Source organism: Thamnophis elegans, chromosome 11 (genome assembly GCF_009769535.1).
Source record: "Thamnophis elegans isolate rThaEle1 chromosome 11, rThaEle1.pri, whole genome shotgun sequence".
Taxonomy (NCBI): Eukaryota; Metazoa; Chordata; class Lepidosauria; order Squamata; family Colubridae; genus Thamnophis; species Thamnophis elegans.
This window is the reverse complement of record NC_045551.1, coordinates 24,304,125-24,323,756: the sequence shown is the minus strand read 5'-3', so window position 1 is coordinate 24,323,756 and position 19,632 is coordinate 24,304,125. Positions and strand designations below refer to the sequence as shown.

Here is a 19,632-nt window from a genome sequence, read left to right as displayed (position 1 = left end):
TGCCGGTTTGCTCATGGACGTGCCTGATGTGCACTGCATGCACATGTGCAGTGCAATAAAAATTGTTCTGTGCATGCGCAGAAGCAAAAAACAAGATCACGACGTTTATGGCACCACCAGAAGAACTGGTTTGGCGGCATAGCAGGCCTGGGTCACTGCCAGTTCCAACAACCAGGCCACCAAACCACTACCAGTTCGGCCCCATTCCACCATGCCCCCAAGGACCCCTTTCTCCAGTGGGCTTATTCTGCCAGCTGTATCCAGCTATCCTTTTCTTGCTATTAGGCATACAAATTGCTTCCTAATCATTCCCTCACTGCCCACTATTGTTAAGAGATTTCCATTTTTGGGTTCCATTCCAAAGAAGTCAATTATCTGCCCATCAGATCTTGCTGACAGTTGATTTGATGCAGTGGCCAGAATAAGGCAGGAAAGGTGGGGATATGCCCCTCCCATCTTCCCTTGCTCATTTATTTCAATTACATGGGAGTAATGGTTCCTGAATTTTAGATGCATTATTTAAGTTAGCTCACTTGAAATACCTTGGTCAGGAGTGTCAGACTGGCAGCCCATGGGCCAGATGTGCCATGTCATGATATGTCACGTGACCCGATCACGTTTGACACCCATGACCTTGGTTCAAAACTTGTTGCTCTATGATGCTCCTTCTAGCCTAATTGACAAGACAAGATTATAAATGGACAAAGAGACAGGAGAGTTTGAGTAATAAATAGATGCATCAGACTGCAGACTTCAAGGAAAATATTTTTGTGGTTAAATAAATCAAATATGAAAAATATACTGTTCAAATTTTATAACATAGTTGATGAAGAAATTGTGCTTTATATACTCCCACTCTCCCACACAACCAACATAAATATGCCCCTTTTTTGGACTGTCTTAAAGTGATCTGTTCTTGTTTCTTTCCCCTTTTAAGGGTGCCAGTGCTTACATTCTAAATTACTTCCTATACATCTTATGGGCATTGTTGTTTGTTTTCCTGGCTGTCTCCCTTGTGAGGGTGTTTGCTCCTTATGCCTGTGGATCAGGAATTCCAGAGGTAATGTCTCCTTACTTGATTGGTATAACTTTGATATTGGGAGTGAGAGGGGAGGGAATAATTTTCTGCAATGCAAATTACAGGCAAACTCAGTCTGCAGTCCTTGCTAATGGAGATGAAAGTAGGAAAACGAAAGGAAATTGTTGACTTTAAAGCTGGCCACTTTATTTTATTTTTATTTATTTATTTGTCAAGCAAGTATAAGATAACAGACATAAGTATAAACATGATTATGAATACATGAAATGGATACAAATAAATGGGGAAATTAGGACAGGGACGGTAGGCACTTTGATGCACTTATGCACGCCCCTTACAGACCTCTTAGGAATGGGGTGAGATCAATGGTAGACAGTTTAAGGTCAAAGTTGTGGGAGTTTGGGAAAGAAACCACAGAGTCAGGTAGTGCATTCCAGGCATTGATCACTCTGTTGCAATCGAGTTTGGAGCAGTTTACCTTAAGTTTGTATCTATTGTGTGCTTAGTATTGTTGTGGTTGAATCTGAAGTAGTCATTGACACGTAGGACATTGTAGCAGGTAATTTTATGTATTACGTTTAGGTCAGACTGAAGGTGGTGTTGTTCTAAATTGTCTAAGCCCAAAATTTCAAGCCTGGTGGCATAAGGTATTCTGTTGTGAGCAGAGGAGTGGAGGACTGTTCTCATGAAATATCTCTGGACATGCTCAATTGTATTAATTGTAGTATTATAGGGTTTCCTGCCTAGGCAGGGGTTTGGACTAGAAGCCCTCCAAGGTCCCTTCCAATTCTGCTATTGTATTTTATTGTATTAATGTTAGATATGCAGTGCGGGTTCCAGACAGATGAGCTGTATTGGTCTAGCAAATGTTTTGTATGCTTGGGTTGTATTTTTCAGCACGGAATATTCACCTATCTTGAAAAAGCAAATTAATTGCTGACCTGCCTAGACTTCCTAATAGTTTCACAAAAATATGATCAACCAACTTTTGTTCTTCTTTCTCTTCCAGATAAAGACCATCTTAAGTGGTTTCATTATTCGAGGATACCTAGGGAAGTGGACGCTCTTAATCAAAACTGTAACTTTAGTTCTGGTGGTATCCTCAGGACTCAGTCTTGGCAAAGAAGGGCCTCTCGTGCATGTAGCCTGCTGCTGTGGCAACTGCTTTAGCAGCCTATTCTCCAAATATAGCAAGAATGAAGGAAAAAGGAGAGAGGTACTAATAGTTTCACCATTTCCTTCATTCACCTAATATTCTGTGAATATTTTCCACAGACTACTAACAAGTGGATTGATGTTTCCATGTTAGGTGCTGTCAGCTGCAGCAGCTGCTGGTGTCTCTGTTGCCTTTGGTGCACCCATTGGGGGGGTCCTTTTTAGTTTAGAAGAGGTAAGAAGTATTTTTAATGTCATAAGCTGAGCAAATGCTTTGTATGGCATATTTTATTGGCAGTTGTTCCTGCATTGTTTTGCTTTAGACAGTGGGTGGCAGTCAACTCAAGGGACAGAAATCATTAGAGGAAGAATGGAGATAGATAGATATCTCTGAGCTGAGCTGGTGACTACAAGCTGGAATTCAATATAATGCAAACACAAGCAATAGAACATAACTCAGCTAGTGTCTTAAACTTCAAAAGCACTGGTTTTAATAAACTCAGAGAGACCCTAGGAAAAATCCTATGGATGAAAATTCTGAAGGGAAAAACAACTCAAGAAGCGTGGGAAGTTAAAAAATACAATCATAAAAATCTAGTCCAACACAATACCACTGAAAGGAAAAGTAGACATCCAAAAAGAAACCAGCATGGTTGCACAAAGAGCTCTCTGAAAAACAAAAAGGACAAATACAAAAAATGGAAAGAGGGACACATAACTAATGCTGATTATCAGCAGATAGTCCAAATCTGCAAAGATGAAGTCAGGAAAGCAAAGGCTCAGAATGAACAAAGACTTTCAACAAAAGTCAAAGATAATAAAAAAAACAGTTTCTTTCAATATATAAATAACAAGGAAACAGTCAAGGAAACAGTAGGTCCACTTAAGAGAGAAGATGGCAAGGAAGTAACAGGCAGCAGAGAGAAACAGAACTGTTTAACTCATTCTTTGCATAAGTCTTGAAGCAAGAAATTACAGCCAAACCTACTAAAAACCTATTTTTAAAGACAGACTAGAAATAAAAAATAAAATAAGCAAGAAAATGGCTAGAAAACACCTATCTGATCTTGATAAATATTAATCACCAGGACCTGATGGGTTAAATCCCAGAGTTCTGAAGGAGCTGGCGGATGTTATCTCAGAACCATTGTACCATATCTTTCAAAAATCCTGAAACGAGGGGAAATTACCTGAGGATTGGAAAACAGCGAATGTGGTTCCCATTTTCAAAAAAGGGGGAAAAAACAGACCCAAAAAACTACAGGCCAATCAGTCTAACATCTATATCTGGGAAGATACTGGAAAAAATAATTTTAAAAAAAATCAGCATCTGTGAACATCTAGAAACAAAGAAAGGTATAACTAGTAGCCTGCATGGGTTTGTTAGAGTAAGATCATGTCAACCAATCTTATTTTATTCTTTGACAAAGTGACTAAATTAGTAGACCAGCGAAATGCTTTGGACATAGTATACTTAGATTTTAGGAAGGCATTTGACAAACTAGACCACAACCTACTTTTTTGTAAACTAGGAAAATATGGGATAGACAACATCACCACCAGATGAATTTGTAAATGGCTGACAAGCCATGCTCAACTAGTAGTCCTTAATGGTACTACATCTACAAAGAGGGAAATAAGCAGTAGGGTCAGGAGTGGGTTTCAAAAAAGTTTACTACCAGTTTGGTGGGTGTGGATGGGGGGACATGTGACTGAGTGGGCATGGCCAATTTGACATCACTCGTGCACACTCAGTCACATGATCCCCCCCAGCAACCCACACACAAACAGTGGCAAAAAGTTTTGAGGGGTGTGTGTGCGCCAAGCCAGCGATCTTCACTGCCTTTTGGGGGGGGGGATCCCCAGAGCACCTTTATTTTGTTTCATGGGCTCCCTCAGAGGCAGCTTCTCTTTCTGGCCCACAAATAGAGAACAAGGTTGCTACCTGCCCTCCCTTCCCTCAGTCTCCACATTGCTGCCCACTGCCAACTCGACTCTGCGCAGAATGGGCTGTGGAGGGTGTCATAAGCCAGATTGATCAGGGCAGCGTGCTGCTCCAAGAAGCCCAGCACCCTGAAGAGGTCCGTGCAGGGCTCCACCAGCTGTGAAGCATGGCACAAGGGACAGAAGCCCCTGAACCCAGCAGTGCAACACAACTCCAGCAGCAGCAGCACCCAACTGCCTGGGATCGGGCCTACCGCAGGGCCCTCGCGCACAACGCCTGCCGCCCCATCCCCACCCCGATCCCAGGAGGTTGGGCGTTGCTGCTCTTGGCACACTGAGCCGGGCCACAGGGCTGGCTGGGTGCCATCCCGCATGTTGCACTCCCTTCCCATAATTTCACCCACACCTCTGTGTCATTTTCGGGCATGCAACACGTGGGAGAGCCTAGCTGCATTTTACTCGTGAGTACCATTGGCCAGGAGAGGCAGGGAAAAAGGCCAATGGTGCTGATGAGTAAAGTGAGGCCCCTAAGTGGGATCAAGCCGGGGGGGGGAGGGTTTCCTGGCTGCTGCTACTGCCGGTTACTCTGCATGCGCAGAAGGCAAAAACAATATGGTGGCACCTATGGCGTCACTGAGAGAACCAGTTTGGGAGCGTGGCCAGCCTGGGTCGCTGCCAGTTCCAGCAACCCAGGCTGCCAAGCCACTACCTAATCGGGCAAACCAGTCCAAACCAGTAGGGTACTGGTCTGAGTAGGGTACCACAAGGTTTTGTCTTAGGCCCAGTACTCTTCAATGTTTTCATAAATGATTTAGTTGAGGTAATAGAAGGGGAACTCATCAAATTTGCAGATGATACTAAGCTAACAGGAATAGTCAATACCCCAGAAGACAAACTCAGGGTTCAAAAAGATCTTGGCAGACTTGAACAATGGGCCATCTCCAGCAACATAAAATTTAATATCTGGAGAAAAGCAAGGTTTTACACCTGGGCAGGAAAAACCAAAGTTACAAGTATAAATTAGGCGAAATCTGGCTCAAAAACATTAATTGTGAGAGGGACCTTTGAGTTCTAGTGGACAATCATTTAAGCGTGTCAGCAATGTGTGGCAGCAGCAAAAAAAAACTAATACAATCCTCAGTTGTATAAACGAAGGCATAGAATCAACATCACATGAAGTATTAGTACTGCTTTATAAACCCTTAGTAAGGCCACACCTGGAATACTGCATCCATTTTTAGTTACCACATTACAAAAAAAATGTTGAAACTTTGGAAAAAGCGCAAAGAAGAGCAACTAAGATGATTAAAGGCCTGGCGACAAAACATATGAAGAATGATTGCAGGAGTTGGGTATGGCAAATCTAGAGGAAAGAAGGGCTAGGGGGGATATGATAGAAGTATTCTAGTATTTGAGAGGCTGCCATAAAAAAGAGGGGATCAATTTATTTTCCAAAGCACCAGAGGGCTGGGTAACCTGGAATTAAGGAGAAACTTCCCAACAATGAGGACAATTAACCAGTGGAAAAGCTTGCTCCAGAGGTTGTGACTGCTTCATCACTTTTTAAGAAGAGACTGGACAATCACTTGTCTGAAATGATATAGGGTCTCCTGCTTGAGCAGAGGGCTGGACCACTTGATCCTGATTGATTAAAATATTTTGATACTGCTGCTCTTATGCTTGCAAGGTCTTACATCAGTTGAAAACATTCCTAAAAGTAAGATTATCCAGAAACAGATTTTGTTGTTTTATCTTCAATTGTATTTAAGTGACCACAATGGGTCAAGCAACTTAGTTATTAAGTGAAGCAGTCACTAAGTGAACTGTTCTTACTGTATGTTCTTACTTCAGCTTTCCTTTCATCTGTGAAAATCATAAATGCTTTTTCATTATCATTGTGTTTGTGAACTGTTGCTATACAATGCAGTAGCTAAATGAGAACTATTTTATTCCTCAATTGTAACATTTTGTATTTCTCTGAGCCCCTTCTTGGCAAGAAGATATACCATTAATCCAGAAGCTTCCTTGCTTTTGGCTGGTCTGGAGGATTAAGTCATTTACATGGGTATATAAAGAACAAACTGAAATGCCTTAAGATGCATGGAAAACGTCCAGCCTTGGTATTGTAGAAACCAGTAGCATAGCAACAATGTTGTTAAGAAAGAATAACTTATCACACATACATCCTTTTTAGAAGATAATAGCAAAATATCATATTATAAATTGGTGGGGATGGTAGGAACCACTGTACTGCTAGGTAAAAGTGGCTTAACAATAGATATTTAGTATCTTAAAAAGGCAACAATTTGTCATATGCCTCATTTAATATTCAGTCATTTTATTAAAAGTGATACAAATGCACTTCCCCTCAATTGATTTTTTAAAATAACTAGCAAGTGAGAAGGCAATTCTCTTTTGCAACCCATGAACCATATGGTAAGTTTACCTTCCTATGAAAAGTACATATCAATTTCACAGTTGTATCAAACCAATTTTATGTGGCTACCATTAAAACTCAAAAGAGGGGTAAACAGGGGTGCATTTTGGCCCTCCTGCTTTTCAACTTCTATATAAACAACATAGTGAAATGGCTAAACAAACCAAATTATCAGCCTCCAAAAAATATGGGATCGAAACATCGCCCTGCTGCTCTATGCAGATGACACGGTGATCCTCTCCAGGGAGGCCATAAAAGAGTGCAGTTCTTAATTGTATATTTACTGAGCATTTTTATTTGTTCTGGTCTCTGGTCTAAGACTAATAAATTGATTGAATTGAACGTGGCTACTAATAAAAACTGGGAGACATAAACAATTATATAAAATTATATGATGAAATATAAGCATACGATGAAACTTTCCCCTATATTCTTTTTTTTTCACCAAAATGGATATTATGTACCTGTAGAATTCTTTGGTACTTTAATAGCAATGGTTATGGGATCCTAGTATCACCTGAAAATGTGAAAGTAGCTTGCTTGCTTGCTTATTTATTTATTTGTTTGTTTGTTTATTCTATCTCTGCAGTGTGCTTGTGTAATTCTAATAATATATTCAAAAATAGTGTAATCTTTCATCAGTTTTAACCTTCTACAATCCTATCCTTAGACTGCATCTTTATCAATGCACAATAATGTATCACTTCCACAAGTATCTGCAAAGGAAACCCTTTGAAAGAATTGGAGATAATTGTTGATGGATTCTATTTTATCCTAGGTGAGTTATTATTTTCCCTTGAAGACACTCTGGAGATCTTTCTTTGCTGCACTTGTTGCAGCCTTTACCCTGAGATCCATCAATCCATTTGGAAACAGCCGCCTGGTTCTCTTTTATGTGGAATATCACACCCCTTGGTACATGGCTGAACTTTTCCCCTTTATATTGCTTGGAGTTTTTGGAGGATTGTGGGGGACGCTTTTTATTCGATGCAACATTGCATGGTGCAGGAGACGTAAAACTACCAGGCTTGGAAAGTATCCAGTCTTAGAGGTCATTGCAGTCACTGCCATAACTGCTATTATTGCCTATCCAAATCCTTACACACGAAGGAGCACCAGTGAGCTCATCTCTGAACTTTTCAATGACTGTGGAGCCTTGGAGTCATCACAACTCTGTGACTACATAAACGATCCCAACATGACTAGACCTGTGGATGATATTCCTGACCGACCAGCTGGTACAGGAGTATACATGGCTATGTGGCAGCTAGCTCTGGCCCTGATTTTTAAAATCATCATTACCATATTCACTTTTGGCATGAAGGTAAGTTGGAAAATCAAGCATAGTTTAAGAAATGTTGAGGTCACCTAAGATCTGATACACTGAAATAAATATACCAATATAGCAATAGCACTTAGATTCATATACCGTTCCATAGTGCTTTACAACACTCTCTGGGTACTTTACAATGTCAGCATATTGTCCCAATAATCTAGGTCCTCATTTTACTGACCTTGGATTGATGGAAGTCAACCTCGACTGAACTCCTGGCCATGGGCAGAGTTAGCCTGCAATACTACATTCTAACCATGGTGCCATCAGAGTTCCTTCTTTTACTTAACCAAGTAAAACTAAGGGGAAGATTGCACTAAAAATAATATTTTATACCACATAAAATGTTTACAGTTTCAGTTCAGCTTTTAAAGAATTCTTGAATATTTTGATATATTTATAGTACTTTTGAAATTTTGTACATCACCATATATGATAAAATGTCCCTTTGTTATGGCATTTCTCAAATTTATATATTTGTGTGTGTATATATGTATGTGTGTGTATGTATATATGTGTTTGTGTGTGTGTGTGTGTGTGTGTGTGTATATATATATATATATATACACATACATACATACATATACATATATATATACATACATACATATATGTACATATATGTACATATATGTACACAAACACACACACACTAATAAGTGATCTTGCTTATTGTACAAATATTTTAAATTATGTAAATTTCTTAAAATTGTTCCTACATGAACATAAATTCCTATCTTCACTGAGCAGCTCTTGCTGTCATTTTGCTCTACTGAGCAACATTAAATGACAGGTTAATCATCATTTTATTTTATACTAAATGATACCCTTCAGAGTCCATGTTTAGCAGAATTTGATATCATACAGCCAGTATTGTTGACAGTACATTGAATATATAGTTAATTGCTTTTTAGTATGATTTATGACTTATTTTAGGGCTTTTTATTTTTGCCATTATTTTATTTTCAAAAAAAAAAAAGTCACCCGTAAGTTTCATAAATTTGTAGGGCAAGTATAACAGTGTAGGTATTATCAGATTATTTGAAATGCTGGACCATTTGCTAGTTCTAAGGGGTTTAAATAGGTTGTTACTGAGACTGAGTATTTGATGCTAAATTCATTTGCAATCACACTGGCATCCACAATCATCCAATGTTCATCAAAATAACAAAGTATGCATGGTGATGTGACGAAGAAGCACCACCTTGATGATGTCAAGTACATGATTGATAGTATGAATTATGGAATGCGGTTAAAATAAAAAAAATCAGAAAATTATTGGAGATTTCAAATAATTTTTGACTAATGACTTCCCACATCTATGGCAAAATGTTAGTATCCCTGCTTGCTCACTTTTAATAGCAAGTGAGGAAGAAAAATTATTTCTGCTGGACCATTAGAACTTGCTTGACATTGATTTTAAGAAAATATGGTGCAAAAACAATTTGGAATTTATTTCTTTACCAATACCACTGATGGAGAGAATCATAGTGGTAATTAAAACTCTTTTTCATGCTATGATTCCTTCATATGTTGTCTCTTCTGCTCTTGTTTGATTAATTGTTGTGAAAGACAGAATTGATAACAATCTTGGAAAACAGCCAAGGTGTTAAGAAATGCAAGGTCACAAGTCTTTACAGTGAACAAAAATAATGGAGATCTCTGAAATAATAAGAAACAAGAACATTTATTAGGAAGATTTCAGTTGCCACTGAAATAATTTATTAACTTTAAGAAATGTAATATATTTAAGGTAAACTTTGAAATAATCTTTACCATATGTACTACAGGTAGTTCTTGACTTATGATCACAATTTAGCCCAAAATTTATGTTGTTACATGAGACATTTTTTGAGTGCATTTTGCCCCATTTTATGACCTTTCTTGCCACAGTTGTTAAGTGAATCATTGCAATTGTTAAGTTAGTAACACAGTTATTAAGTGACCCTAGTTTCCCCATTGACTTTGCTCATTAGAAGGTCACAAAAGAGGATGACCCCAGGACACTGCAGCCGTCATAAATATGAACCAGTTGTCAAGCATCTGAATTTTGCTCCTGCGACTATGGGGATGCTGCAATGGTCATAAGTCACTTTTCTCAGTGCTGTTGTAACTTTGATCACCACATTTCACCCACAGTGATCACCCATAGTGATCAGTCACTAAAAGAATTGTTGTAAGTCGAGGACTATTTAGATTAAGTTGTGCTTGTGATAATTTGGTTTTAACTTCACTTTATGTTATTTGAGATTCCTTCAGGTCTCTTTATACCCAGCATGGCTGTAGGAGCAATAGCTGGTAGAATTGTTGGAATTGGTGTGGAACAGTTGGCCTACCATCATCATGACTGGATCATCTTCAAAAACTGGTGTAGACCAGGAGCTGATTGTGTTACTCCAGGACTATATGCAATGGTGGGAGCTGCTGCGTGCTTAGGTATCATTATTTTGTTTTAATTGCTGTTCTGTATGATATAGCATGGTATCTGTTTACACCCCTAAAAATGCAGTTTACTTACTACTGATTTACTTGTGCATGCTGATGAGTGAACTGGTAGTAAAAAAAAATGGAAACCCACCACTGTATTATACCTAAAGATTCCTTGGAATGAAGGCACCATATCCATTTGGGAATAAAGAAAACTAAGGGTGTACACTAATTCAATGAATGATGCTCTGGATACCATACAGTACAACTGCAGAGCTGCCTTTGTGTTTTGGTTTATGGAAAAATGTTAACATTCTATAGTTGATTCCATTTATGAAAACGCATGTCAGGTTGCAAAAAATCAGAGTGGCATCTTCTATGACAAACCTACCCAACAATTTCTTTCTCTTGACAGGTGGAGTTACCAGAATGACAGTATCGCTTGTTGTGATCATGTTTGAATTAACAGGAGGACTAGAGTATATTGTGCCTCTTATGGCTGCAGCTGTTACTAGCAAGTGGGTTGCGGATGCTTTTGGCAAAGAAGGGATCTACGAGGCACATATCCATTTGAATGGCTATCCATTTCTGGATGTAAAAGATGAATTTACTCACAGAACACTGGCTACTGATGTTATGAGGCCCAGGCGTGGAGAACCTCCTCTTTCTGTCTTGACCCAAGACAGCATGACTGTGGAAGATGTGGAGACATTAATCAAGGAAACAGACTACAATGGCTTTCCAGTGGTGGTTTCTAAAGAGCGTCTTATTGGCTTTGCACAGAGACGGGACTTGATTCTTGCAATAAGTGAGTTGCATCTGTTTCACATAGTGGTGATTAGTTTTATGGGTGGCCTAGAAGAAAGTTAGGTAAGAAATTAACTATGTGCAATAGTATTCTAAACTTAAACGATTCCAATGTCATGTCCTCTCACATCTATGCATTTAATTTTCCCTTTCCAAATTAGTCTTTAGAAAATTTTGATTCTTTTAAGAATAACAGAAAACTTCTTTCTTGTTACTTTTTGTAACAAAAGAAGTCTTGCAATATATACTAACAATTATACTCATAAATAGATTGAATGTCTATACAACTTTTCTGTCTTCTTTTTCTTATTATTTTCAAAGTTAAAGCCAAACTATACTAAATTGATGCATAGAGGAAGGCGATGAGACTTGCAATTACAAAACTAGGCATGTTTACCATAAGAAGACAGGGCAAATGTCAATAATTTATATGAAATATAATAAATTACATGTAGGCTTGAAAGTTGATTGGAGGATGATGCAGCTTGGGATTTGGTAATTTTCATTTCATGGCTGTTAAAAGATGAGTTTAAGTGACACATAAAACAGTACAATGCCAATGTGTTAGAAACTGACAAGGTTCTGTTGTTAGAAGTTAAGAGTTGGTTTCAGCTCCATGATTGATGGAAAATAGTTCAAAGGGAGAGAGAGAGGAACTTGCACTAAAAATCTCTTCTGAAAATTAGCACCAAGCAAGAGGAAATATTATTAGTGTTAGTTAACCTTTGTTTTTGAACAGAAGATATTTTTAGGAAGCCTATTATTGTTCTGGAGGTTTTAGCACTTCTACACACTGAAAAATCAAAGAAAAGGAAAGGGAAATGGGTGTATTTATTATTCAGCAGTAATTGTGCTGTGATATTACTGTACACACACATTAGAGAGAAAAGAGCAATAATAATAATAATATATGTTTCAATTAGCTGAAAGATATATGTCAATACTGAGCTTAATGAAGAGTCTAATTTAAAAGTCAAATGGGCACTTTCCTAAAATAAAATTTAAGCTGATTAAGTTTACCCATTGGCAACCACTTCAAGAATTTGACACTTAATTCTATTCAATAATCACAGTCCTAAACCAACAACAAGCCACAGTATGGTTTCATGTTATATATGCTACTATTAGACATCATAATCCTTTGCCATAATCCTTCCTAAACTCAGATTGCCTTCTATGTTCAAACCAATTAGTTTGTTGTTTTATCCAAAAGCTATCACAATATTTTGCTCTTTCACAAGACTTTATTCCTTTATTTAATCTACTGGATTGTCCAGTAGATACAAGAAGTACTTTTAAAAGGTTTGTCTGTGTCTGGAAAGCAATTGTTTGTGAACCAACAGTTGAATTGTGTGAAAGAAGGATTGTGAGACTCCAGTTTAAGTCCCTTCAGTGCCCCTACAAGATACCGTTTTGCATACCTTTCCCAGAAGATAAGAAAAAACAACCCTAGACAGGGTTAAAGATAAATGTTGGTGTGCATGGGCTCTACATTTTTCAGTTAAAATGATGAGGTATGCTCCAAGTCTTTTCTACTGAACAGCATGATCTGGTGATACCTAGCAGGTGAACCTTCCCTCAAGAACTGGAGGATCCCTAGTCACTTAGGTTCAGGAAGGTTGTGTAAACCTGGCTCTTCTGCCAATCACTGGGACAAGATGAAAGTTGAACACAACACATGTGAATTTGGGCTAAGAGTATTCTGGTGCCTTGGTTCGTTATCCTGGTTTTATGTTTGTTCAGTTGTGCTTTTTGTTGTTGTGAGCATCAGGATTGAATTGGAGCGGCCATGTAAATCTTTTAAATAAATGAATACATTTGTATTTATTGAGTTGAAGAAGTCTTTGAGGAGCCCCTTGAATCTGCTGTCATATTGAGTGTAGCAGAAAAGTCCTATTAAATGATAATGTCCCAATGAAACTACAACACTGCAGTGATCCAGTTTTAAAGGGTTACGATTATTCAGAATTTCATTTTACACTTTAAGCAGAATGCACTGTTCTTGGGCTTGTGCAACAGCTATAGAGGCAACTGCAGAAGCCCAGGAGAAGTTAGAGATTCTTGAATGAGTTTTTAACATCTTATATAGGTGAATATCTTGCTTGCTCTGAAATATTTTCTCTCTGTAGCCTTAAGATAAGTAGCTTGGTTTGTGACCAGTGAAAGCAGAAATGTAGCAATCTACTTCATGCATCTTAGCACCTCTGCGAGCCTCCACAACACTCCAGCTGCTCAATGGAGCTTCGCACAGGCGCTGTACGTGCTGTGCATACGCACGGAAGCCCCAAAGACTTAAAAGACCAGTAAGGAGCTCGGGCGGGCGGGTGGGCCCTCTGGAGCACCATACCAGAATGGTATCCAATGTTCCGGGCAGTACAGTACCGGGGCGAATTGCCTGCAACCCACCACTGCATATCACAATTATCCCTAAAAAGGAAGTTAGGATAAATCTGGCATCAGCATTAGTGTGCTGGCACTGCTATACAACTGTACTTAATAATCATTCTGACCTTACAAGAACCATTAAAGGATCATCTGGAAACAGTAACTATTTCTCTCCTGAGATGGATGTGCAATAGTCCTTATTTGTCTGATTTTTTCATACAGAAAATGCAAGGCAGCACCAGGATGGCGTAGTAAGCAATTCAATTGTATATTTTACTGAAGATCCTCCAGAGGTCCCTGCCAATAGCCCTCATATGCTGAAGCTGCGGCGTATTTTGAATCTGAGCCCCTTCACTGTCACGGACCACACACCAATGGAAACAGTGGTAGACATTTTCCGAAAACTTGGACTCAGGCAGTGTCTTGTTACACGCAGTGGGTAAGTATATATATTATTTTTGTTTTAAAAAATATGGTATTTCTGCTGAAGGGAAGAGTTATTTTCTGGAAGAAATAATTCCAATCCTCTCCAGATACATGTAATGTTAGACCTGGAAAACAAGTTGGGTTGGATTACAAGGGATTCATGTTTGAGTTTATAAAAAAATAACAACACAACTTTTGAAAAATAAGTTAAAACTAACCTGAAATAAAAGAAGGGTGCATTTGAAGCACCTTGATAATTTTTCAATAACAGTACTAAAACAAGAACTTAAAGAAAAGATACCATTGAAATAAAATAATTAATTCCCAAATTTGTGGCTATTAATGCTTTTTATAATTCATTTAGCTAGCAAAAACTTACCCTCTAGCTCAGAGCAATATACTGTATCTTATTTTTGCTCCTTTTGACTTAGAGCAGAATTTATAATACATGTATGTAATTAAGCTTCATATTTAGGTCAAGCTACTGCTAAATATGTATTATTTTTAATCTATGAAAAAAAAACTTATATATTGCTGCTAGGGAGAAATGCCAGCTGAATGTAATTGTTAACAAAAGTTTTGCTAACATTTTAGCTTTTATCCAGACTAAATGTCCCTCAAACACTTATGGAAATCCCTGCATGAATGACACATTAAATGAATTAACTAATGGAAGTTTATTTTTTTACAAACTGAAAGTGCTTGGGATTTATAAGCCTATAAGAAGGTAAGGAATGAAAAAATATAGAGGCAGAAGCTTAATCGAATGAAACAAAGCCTTGAATATAGAATATTTCCCTCAAAAGCTCAAACATTCTGGAGCCATGAGAGAAAGCAAGTTGCAATGCTGAAAATAATGAACGCCTTCTGAAGCTATAAAGAACATTTGCAAGGCTAGAGGAATATTTAGTGCTTTTTCGACTTCCTCATTGGCTGAAAGTAGACAGATTCTGTTTTTGATAAGCAACATTCATACACTAATACTTATAAGGAGCAAAAGTTAGGAATCTGTCCCACTGATATTTTCCATATCAGTACAATTCAATTTCACTTAAATTAATGACAATGTATTGTCTTATACTATTATCCCTAATTCTGGTCTGAGCCTGGTGCTGAGGCCAATGAAGAACACCAGACACAAAATGCAGGTTTTGTTTCCTTTTATTGAAGTGCTCCAAGAAAAGGAGTCCTGGCCAAAATGCCAAGGAACCTCAAACAATGGAATTAAAAAAGCGTTATATATTTTCACTAAAGCAGAAAGTGGGATAAGGCAGTATATGTAAAAAATATCATCTAATAAACATGTTAGTAATGATTGAACAATTATTCTATTGATCTCTAGCCATCCTTATTCCCAAGCCTTGGCTAATGAACGCTCCAGGAGTTATCTAATACAAATTCTATTTGCTCCAGGCCATCCCTTTTCCTAACTTCTACCTGAGGTCTGCAAGGTGCCTAACTCCTTGTTTCTTTTATCATCTTTCTAACCATCCAGAATTGTTACAATCATTACAGGTGCATATTCCCTGTGAATAAGCATTCTTTGTTTCTTGCCAGACAGACTCCACAATTACAGGCTTCCTGGTCTCCTTTCAAGTGTATGCCATAAACTTGCTTTGTTTTAGCAGACAGCCCATCACTACTCTGATAATATGAAAACTGTCAGAGAGGGAGTATTCATAAGTATAATTTTATTCAACTTAAATTAATGAAAAAATACTGCAAACAGAGCAGTATCCAAGTGTAGAGAAGACAGGAAGGCTACTGCTAGTCCTTGACTTACAACAGTTCATTTAGTGACTTATGACCATTTTTCACACTTATGACCACTGCAGCATCCCCATGGTCATGTGATTTACATTCAGATACTTGGCAACTGGTTTATATTTATGATGGTTGCAGCGTCCCAGGGTCACATGATAATTTTTGCACTTTTCTGACAAGCAAAATCAATGGGGAAATTCATCTAGATTCATTTAACAACTGTGTTACAAATTTAACAATTGCAGTGATTCACTTAACAAATGTGATTCACTTAGCAACATACATTTTGGGCTCAATTGTGGTCGTAAGCTGAGGAATACCTGTATTTATTTATTAGCTTGAGGGGAAAAATTGAGCTATTTGGAGTCAATAAAAGTCAATTTGTTGGTCAAACCAACTTTGTTATTTTTGCCCAATGCTAATCTCAATGGGATTCAATTCTGGTAAAATCAGGAAAGCACATGAGTTTACTAATTATGTCATTTTGATAAACTCTTTGCATACTAGGCAGGTTTTTTTTAAAGCAGGTAAAATATTGGTAAAAAGAAACTATGGTTTTAGATCAGTAAGTATTATATGTAACTTATTTTTTTTAAACATTGGATATACAGAATCCTAGGTTTTGAAGATAAAAACCTAGTAAAATCTGGTTTTGTGAAAGTGATATCAGATTATGGCTAAAGTTCAAGGTAGAAAGAGGCTTATAATAAAGATTTTAAGATACACTACTTAAAGTATTCTTTGCTTTCTGCAACTTTTTACTTCAAGATATTTTCTAACAAACTATAATTGCATATATTTAATAAAAATAAATGACCGGACTCCACAATAATGAAATATTCTTCATCAAACAGATTTTTAAAGGAACACCAATGTTTCATAACTGCACTAAAATAATTGTAAATAGAAATATGTGAAATGATTCACATATCTTACAGTATTTGGTACTATGTAAAGGACATAGTGTGATATTTTTAAAATAGAAAAATTATTCAGACATTGCATTGCTCTTACATATCTTTGGGACTGTGATAATAGCATATCTATCCTCTTTTTCTGTTTTTCCAATCCTTTGAGAAATGAAAAGGAATGAAAAATTGCCCTTCACACCTAATTATTTAAGCATGTATAGTGTTTAAAATAGAATGTTTAAAACAGTAGGGTCAATTATTTGAGGCATTGGAGTGTTATAATTAGTATTGATTATTCAAAGGGTTTTGTTATCAGGGTAAGTTAGTAAGTCTGTATTATATACAGTTAATATTAGCTTGACTATTACCATATTTTTGGGAGTATAAGATGCTCTGAAGTATAAGACTCACCTAGCTTTTGGGGAGGAAAACAAGGGGAAAAATCTGCCTCTGCCTTCCAGCAATTTGCCTCCTTGCAACAAACTGCAAACAGTACAGATGGTATACACTGTTTGTGGTGTTACATTTCAGACTACACTTGTACAGATGCTGTTAAAATTGATGTGGCTTTCTGGAAGTATACACTATTCTCTGCTATTTAAAAGAAGATACAATAGCACTGAGCCTCTTCAGATCAAGCATTTATTTTAAAAAAGCTTCTTCATTTTGTTAAGTTGTCTAGAACAATAATAAAGCAGTCTTTAAAAAATAAATCTAATAATTTTAACATTCTATAGGCATTTATAGTTATTGACTTACCTCCTTGCAGCAAACAGCAAACAGCCCATTTCACAGTCAGATTCAGTTTCCCACGGGCCTCCCGATGATCAGCTGTTTCATGCTGCAGGGATTGCCATAGCCTATTCCCCCCTCCACAAGCCCCATTTTCCCCATTTGCTGCAAGGAAGTAAATTGCTGGGAGGCAGAGGCCAAAGGGTGGGGGGCAGTGGGTGGGTGGGGCTACATTTGGTGTATAAGATGCATCCAAATTTTCACCCTCTTTTTTTGGGGGGGGGATGTGTCTTATACACTGAAAAATATGGTAATTTTATTTATATTTTTGTCATTGTTTTAACAGCTATAGCAACCCTCCTCTAAAATAAGTAATAAAAACTCATGATAGATGGAATGAACAGATATTTGAGAGTTTCCACCCTTTTGCATAATAGCATGCCTGCAAGAGAAGTGGGAGAGCATATAATTCAGTGGTTTTGCAGGAAGCTTTCTTTAAATGTGATGCATTGGCATTCAGGTCATAGTTCAAGAGCCTCTGCTTCAAAGTTTTTGCAATGCTTTGATGTATCAATCTCTTTATACCCTGCACTGAATTTCTTCTGCTTTGGCCTGGAGGATCCCAACAGTTTCTGAAATGTTTTCGGAGAGATGATGTCAAGTTGGACAAGTTTGAGCCTGCTCAAGAAACAGTCTTGACTAAGTGCATTGAGGAATGCAGCTGGATAGAATATGGCATCTTTATCCCCTTGCCAAAGGCTGAGAAAAATATAATGAAAACTCTGTATTCATAAAAGCAATGCATTGTGATGATTTTTTTTTCAGTTTGTAAATGTAAATCATTCTTTAAAAAAAAAAACCACATCATTTCTTGATTTTTAAAGAAGGGAGGATCAGGGTGTCTTTTTGAAACTGATGGTTTTGTGTTTAAGTTTTGCCTGCAGCAGAATTTGAAAAATGAACAAGACAGGTTAATGATTAATCACAATTTTGTTTCTTGCCTTCTTCTCTAGGAGGCTCCTGGGCATTATCACCAAAAAGGACGTGTTAAGGCACATGGCTCAAATGGCAAATCAAGATCCTGAATCCATCATGTTTAATTAGGCTGTTCCCAGCAGAGAGGCCCACATCTTAAAGAAAAGATTCCTACTGAACTGATTGAAAGGAATTTGAATAAGCTCTTCATTTTTTGTTAAAATAAAATTTAAATTAATAGAACTTTGTTAAGGGTAGAACCCAGGGAAAATTATAGCAAACTGAACATTTGAGTTATGTTGGTAAAGATTTGAAAATTCAATTCAGCTATGGGCTATTTTTCCTGGGAACATGTTTCTCTTGTCATAAATACAGTCCTTATCATGGCACATTTTTTGCCTTGTCCTGCCTACCATATTCCATTAATATAAATGCATTTTCTTCATGATTTGATGAGGACAGAAAAATCATCTTAACAAAAATTTGGGAGCAGAGAGAATCATCTTGATAAAAGATATTAAAAACAGCAAACATATGTATGCCTACAATATAATCAAGAATGCCAAATGTTTTCATTACATATGCTCTATTTCATATTCCTTAAAATTTCTATTTGAGTTCCCAAATTAGGTTATTTTCTAAATTTGTATACTTTCATGAAGAATGTTCTTCATTTTTCTATTTTTGCAGAAGTTCGTAGATATCGTAGAAGTAAAAGGTACTTCACTTAATTTTTAGTGCTATTGTTTAGACTGAGTTATTCTGTTCACTTGTAATAGGATGAAATAATCTGCAAATTCTTTCTTTTTTATGATGAAATTTTCTTTTTACTGTGTTCCTATATACAAGCATGATGTCAGGTAGAGCACACAAGGTTATATATTTTCCAGGATAACTGACATTAAATTGCAATTCAGGCCACAAATTTTTGTTAAAAAGTATTTTAAACAATAAGCTTCAGTATTCCTAGACAAAAAAAACAACCCTAATTGTTGTTTTTTCCCTGGAGAAAAAAAAACATATTAACACTCAGGTTTTTTTTTAAATGTATTCATTCTTTGTGGAATTGTTGTATATTTATTTTATGTCACAAATAGATTTTACAATATGAAATATTTTATAAACCATCTTAGAATCAGTTTAACTAATTTTTTATGGTTAAAAAGTATAATCGAGTTTGAAATATGACATGAATATGGTAAATAAAATATCTGCTATAGATAATCTTCATATTACATGTCTCAGGCATATGATTTTTGGGATGGTCATTTATTACTGGTTCCTGGAAGAAATATGT

The 19,632-nt window shown here is 37.0% G+C and overlaps 1 protein-coding gene across 1 annotated transcript in view; it reads left to right on the top strand.

Moving 5' to 3' along the window:
* CLCN4 (chloride voltage-gated channel 4) overlaps positions 1-19,338 on the top strand; it is a 35,835-nt gene extending 16,497 nt beyond the window's left edge. The window contains exons 4-11 of the mRNA XM_032226655.1: positions 938-1,060; positions 2,049-2,255; positions 2,349-2,429; positions 7,354-7,899; positions 10,158-10,344; positions 10,751-11,143; positions 13,750-13,966; positions 18,374-19,338. Of these exons, the coding sequence (XP_032082546.1) occupies positions 938-1,060; positions 2,049-2,255; positions 2,349-2,429; positions 7,354-7,899; positions 10,158-10,344; positions 10,751-11,143; positions 13,750-13,966; positions 18,374-18,464 (1,845 nt within the window). The 3' untranslated portion in view covers positions 18,465-19,338. The remainder of the gene's footprint in view (positions 1-937; positions 1,061-2,048; positions 2,256-2,348; positions 2,430-7,353; positions 7,900-10,157; positions 10,345-10,750; positions 11,144-13,749; positions 13,967-18,373) is intronic.
* The last annotated feature ends 294 nt before the right edge of the window (positions 19,339-19,632 follow it).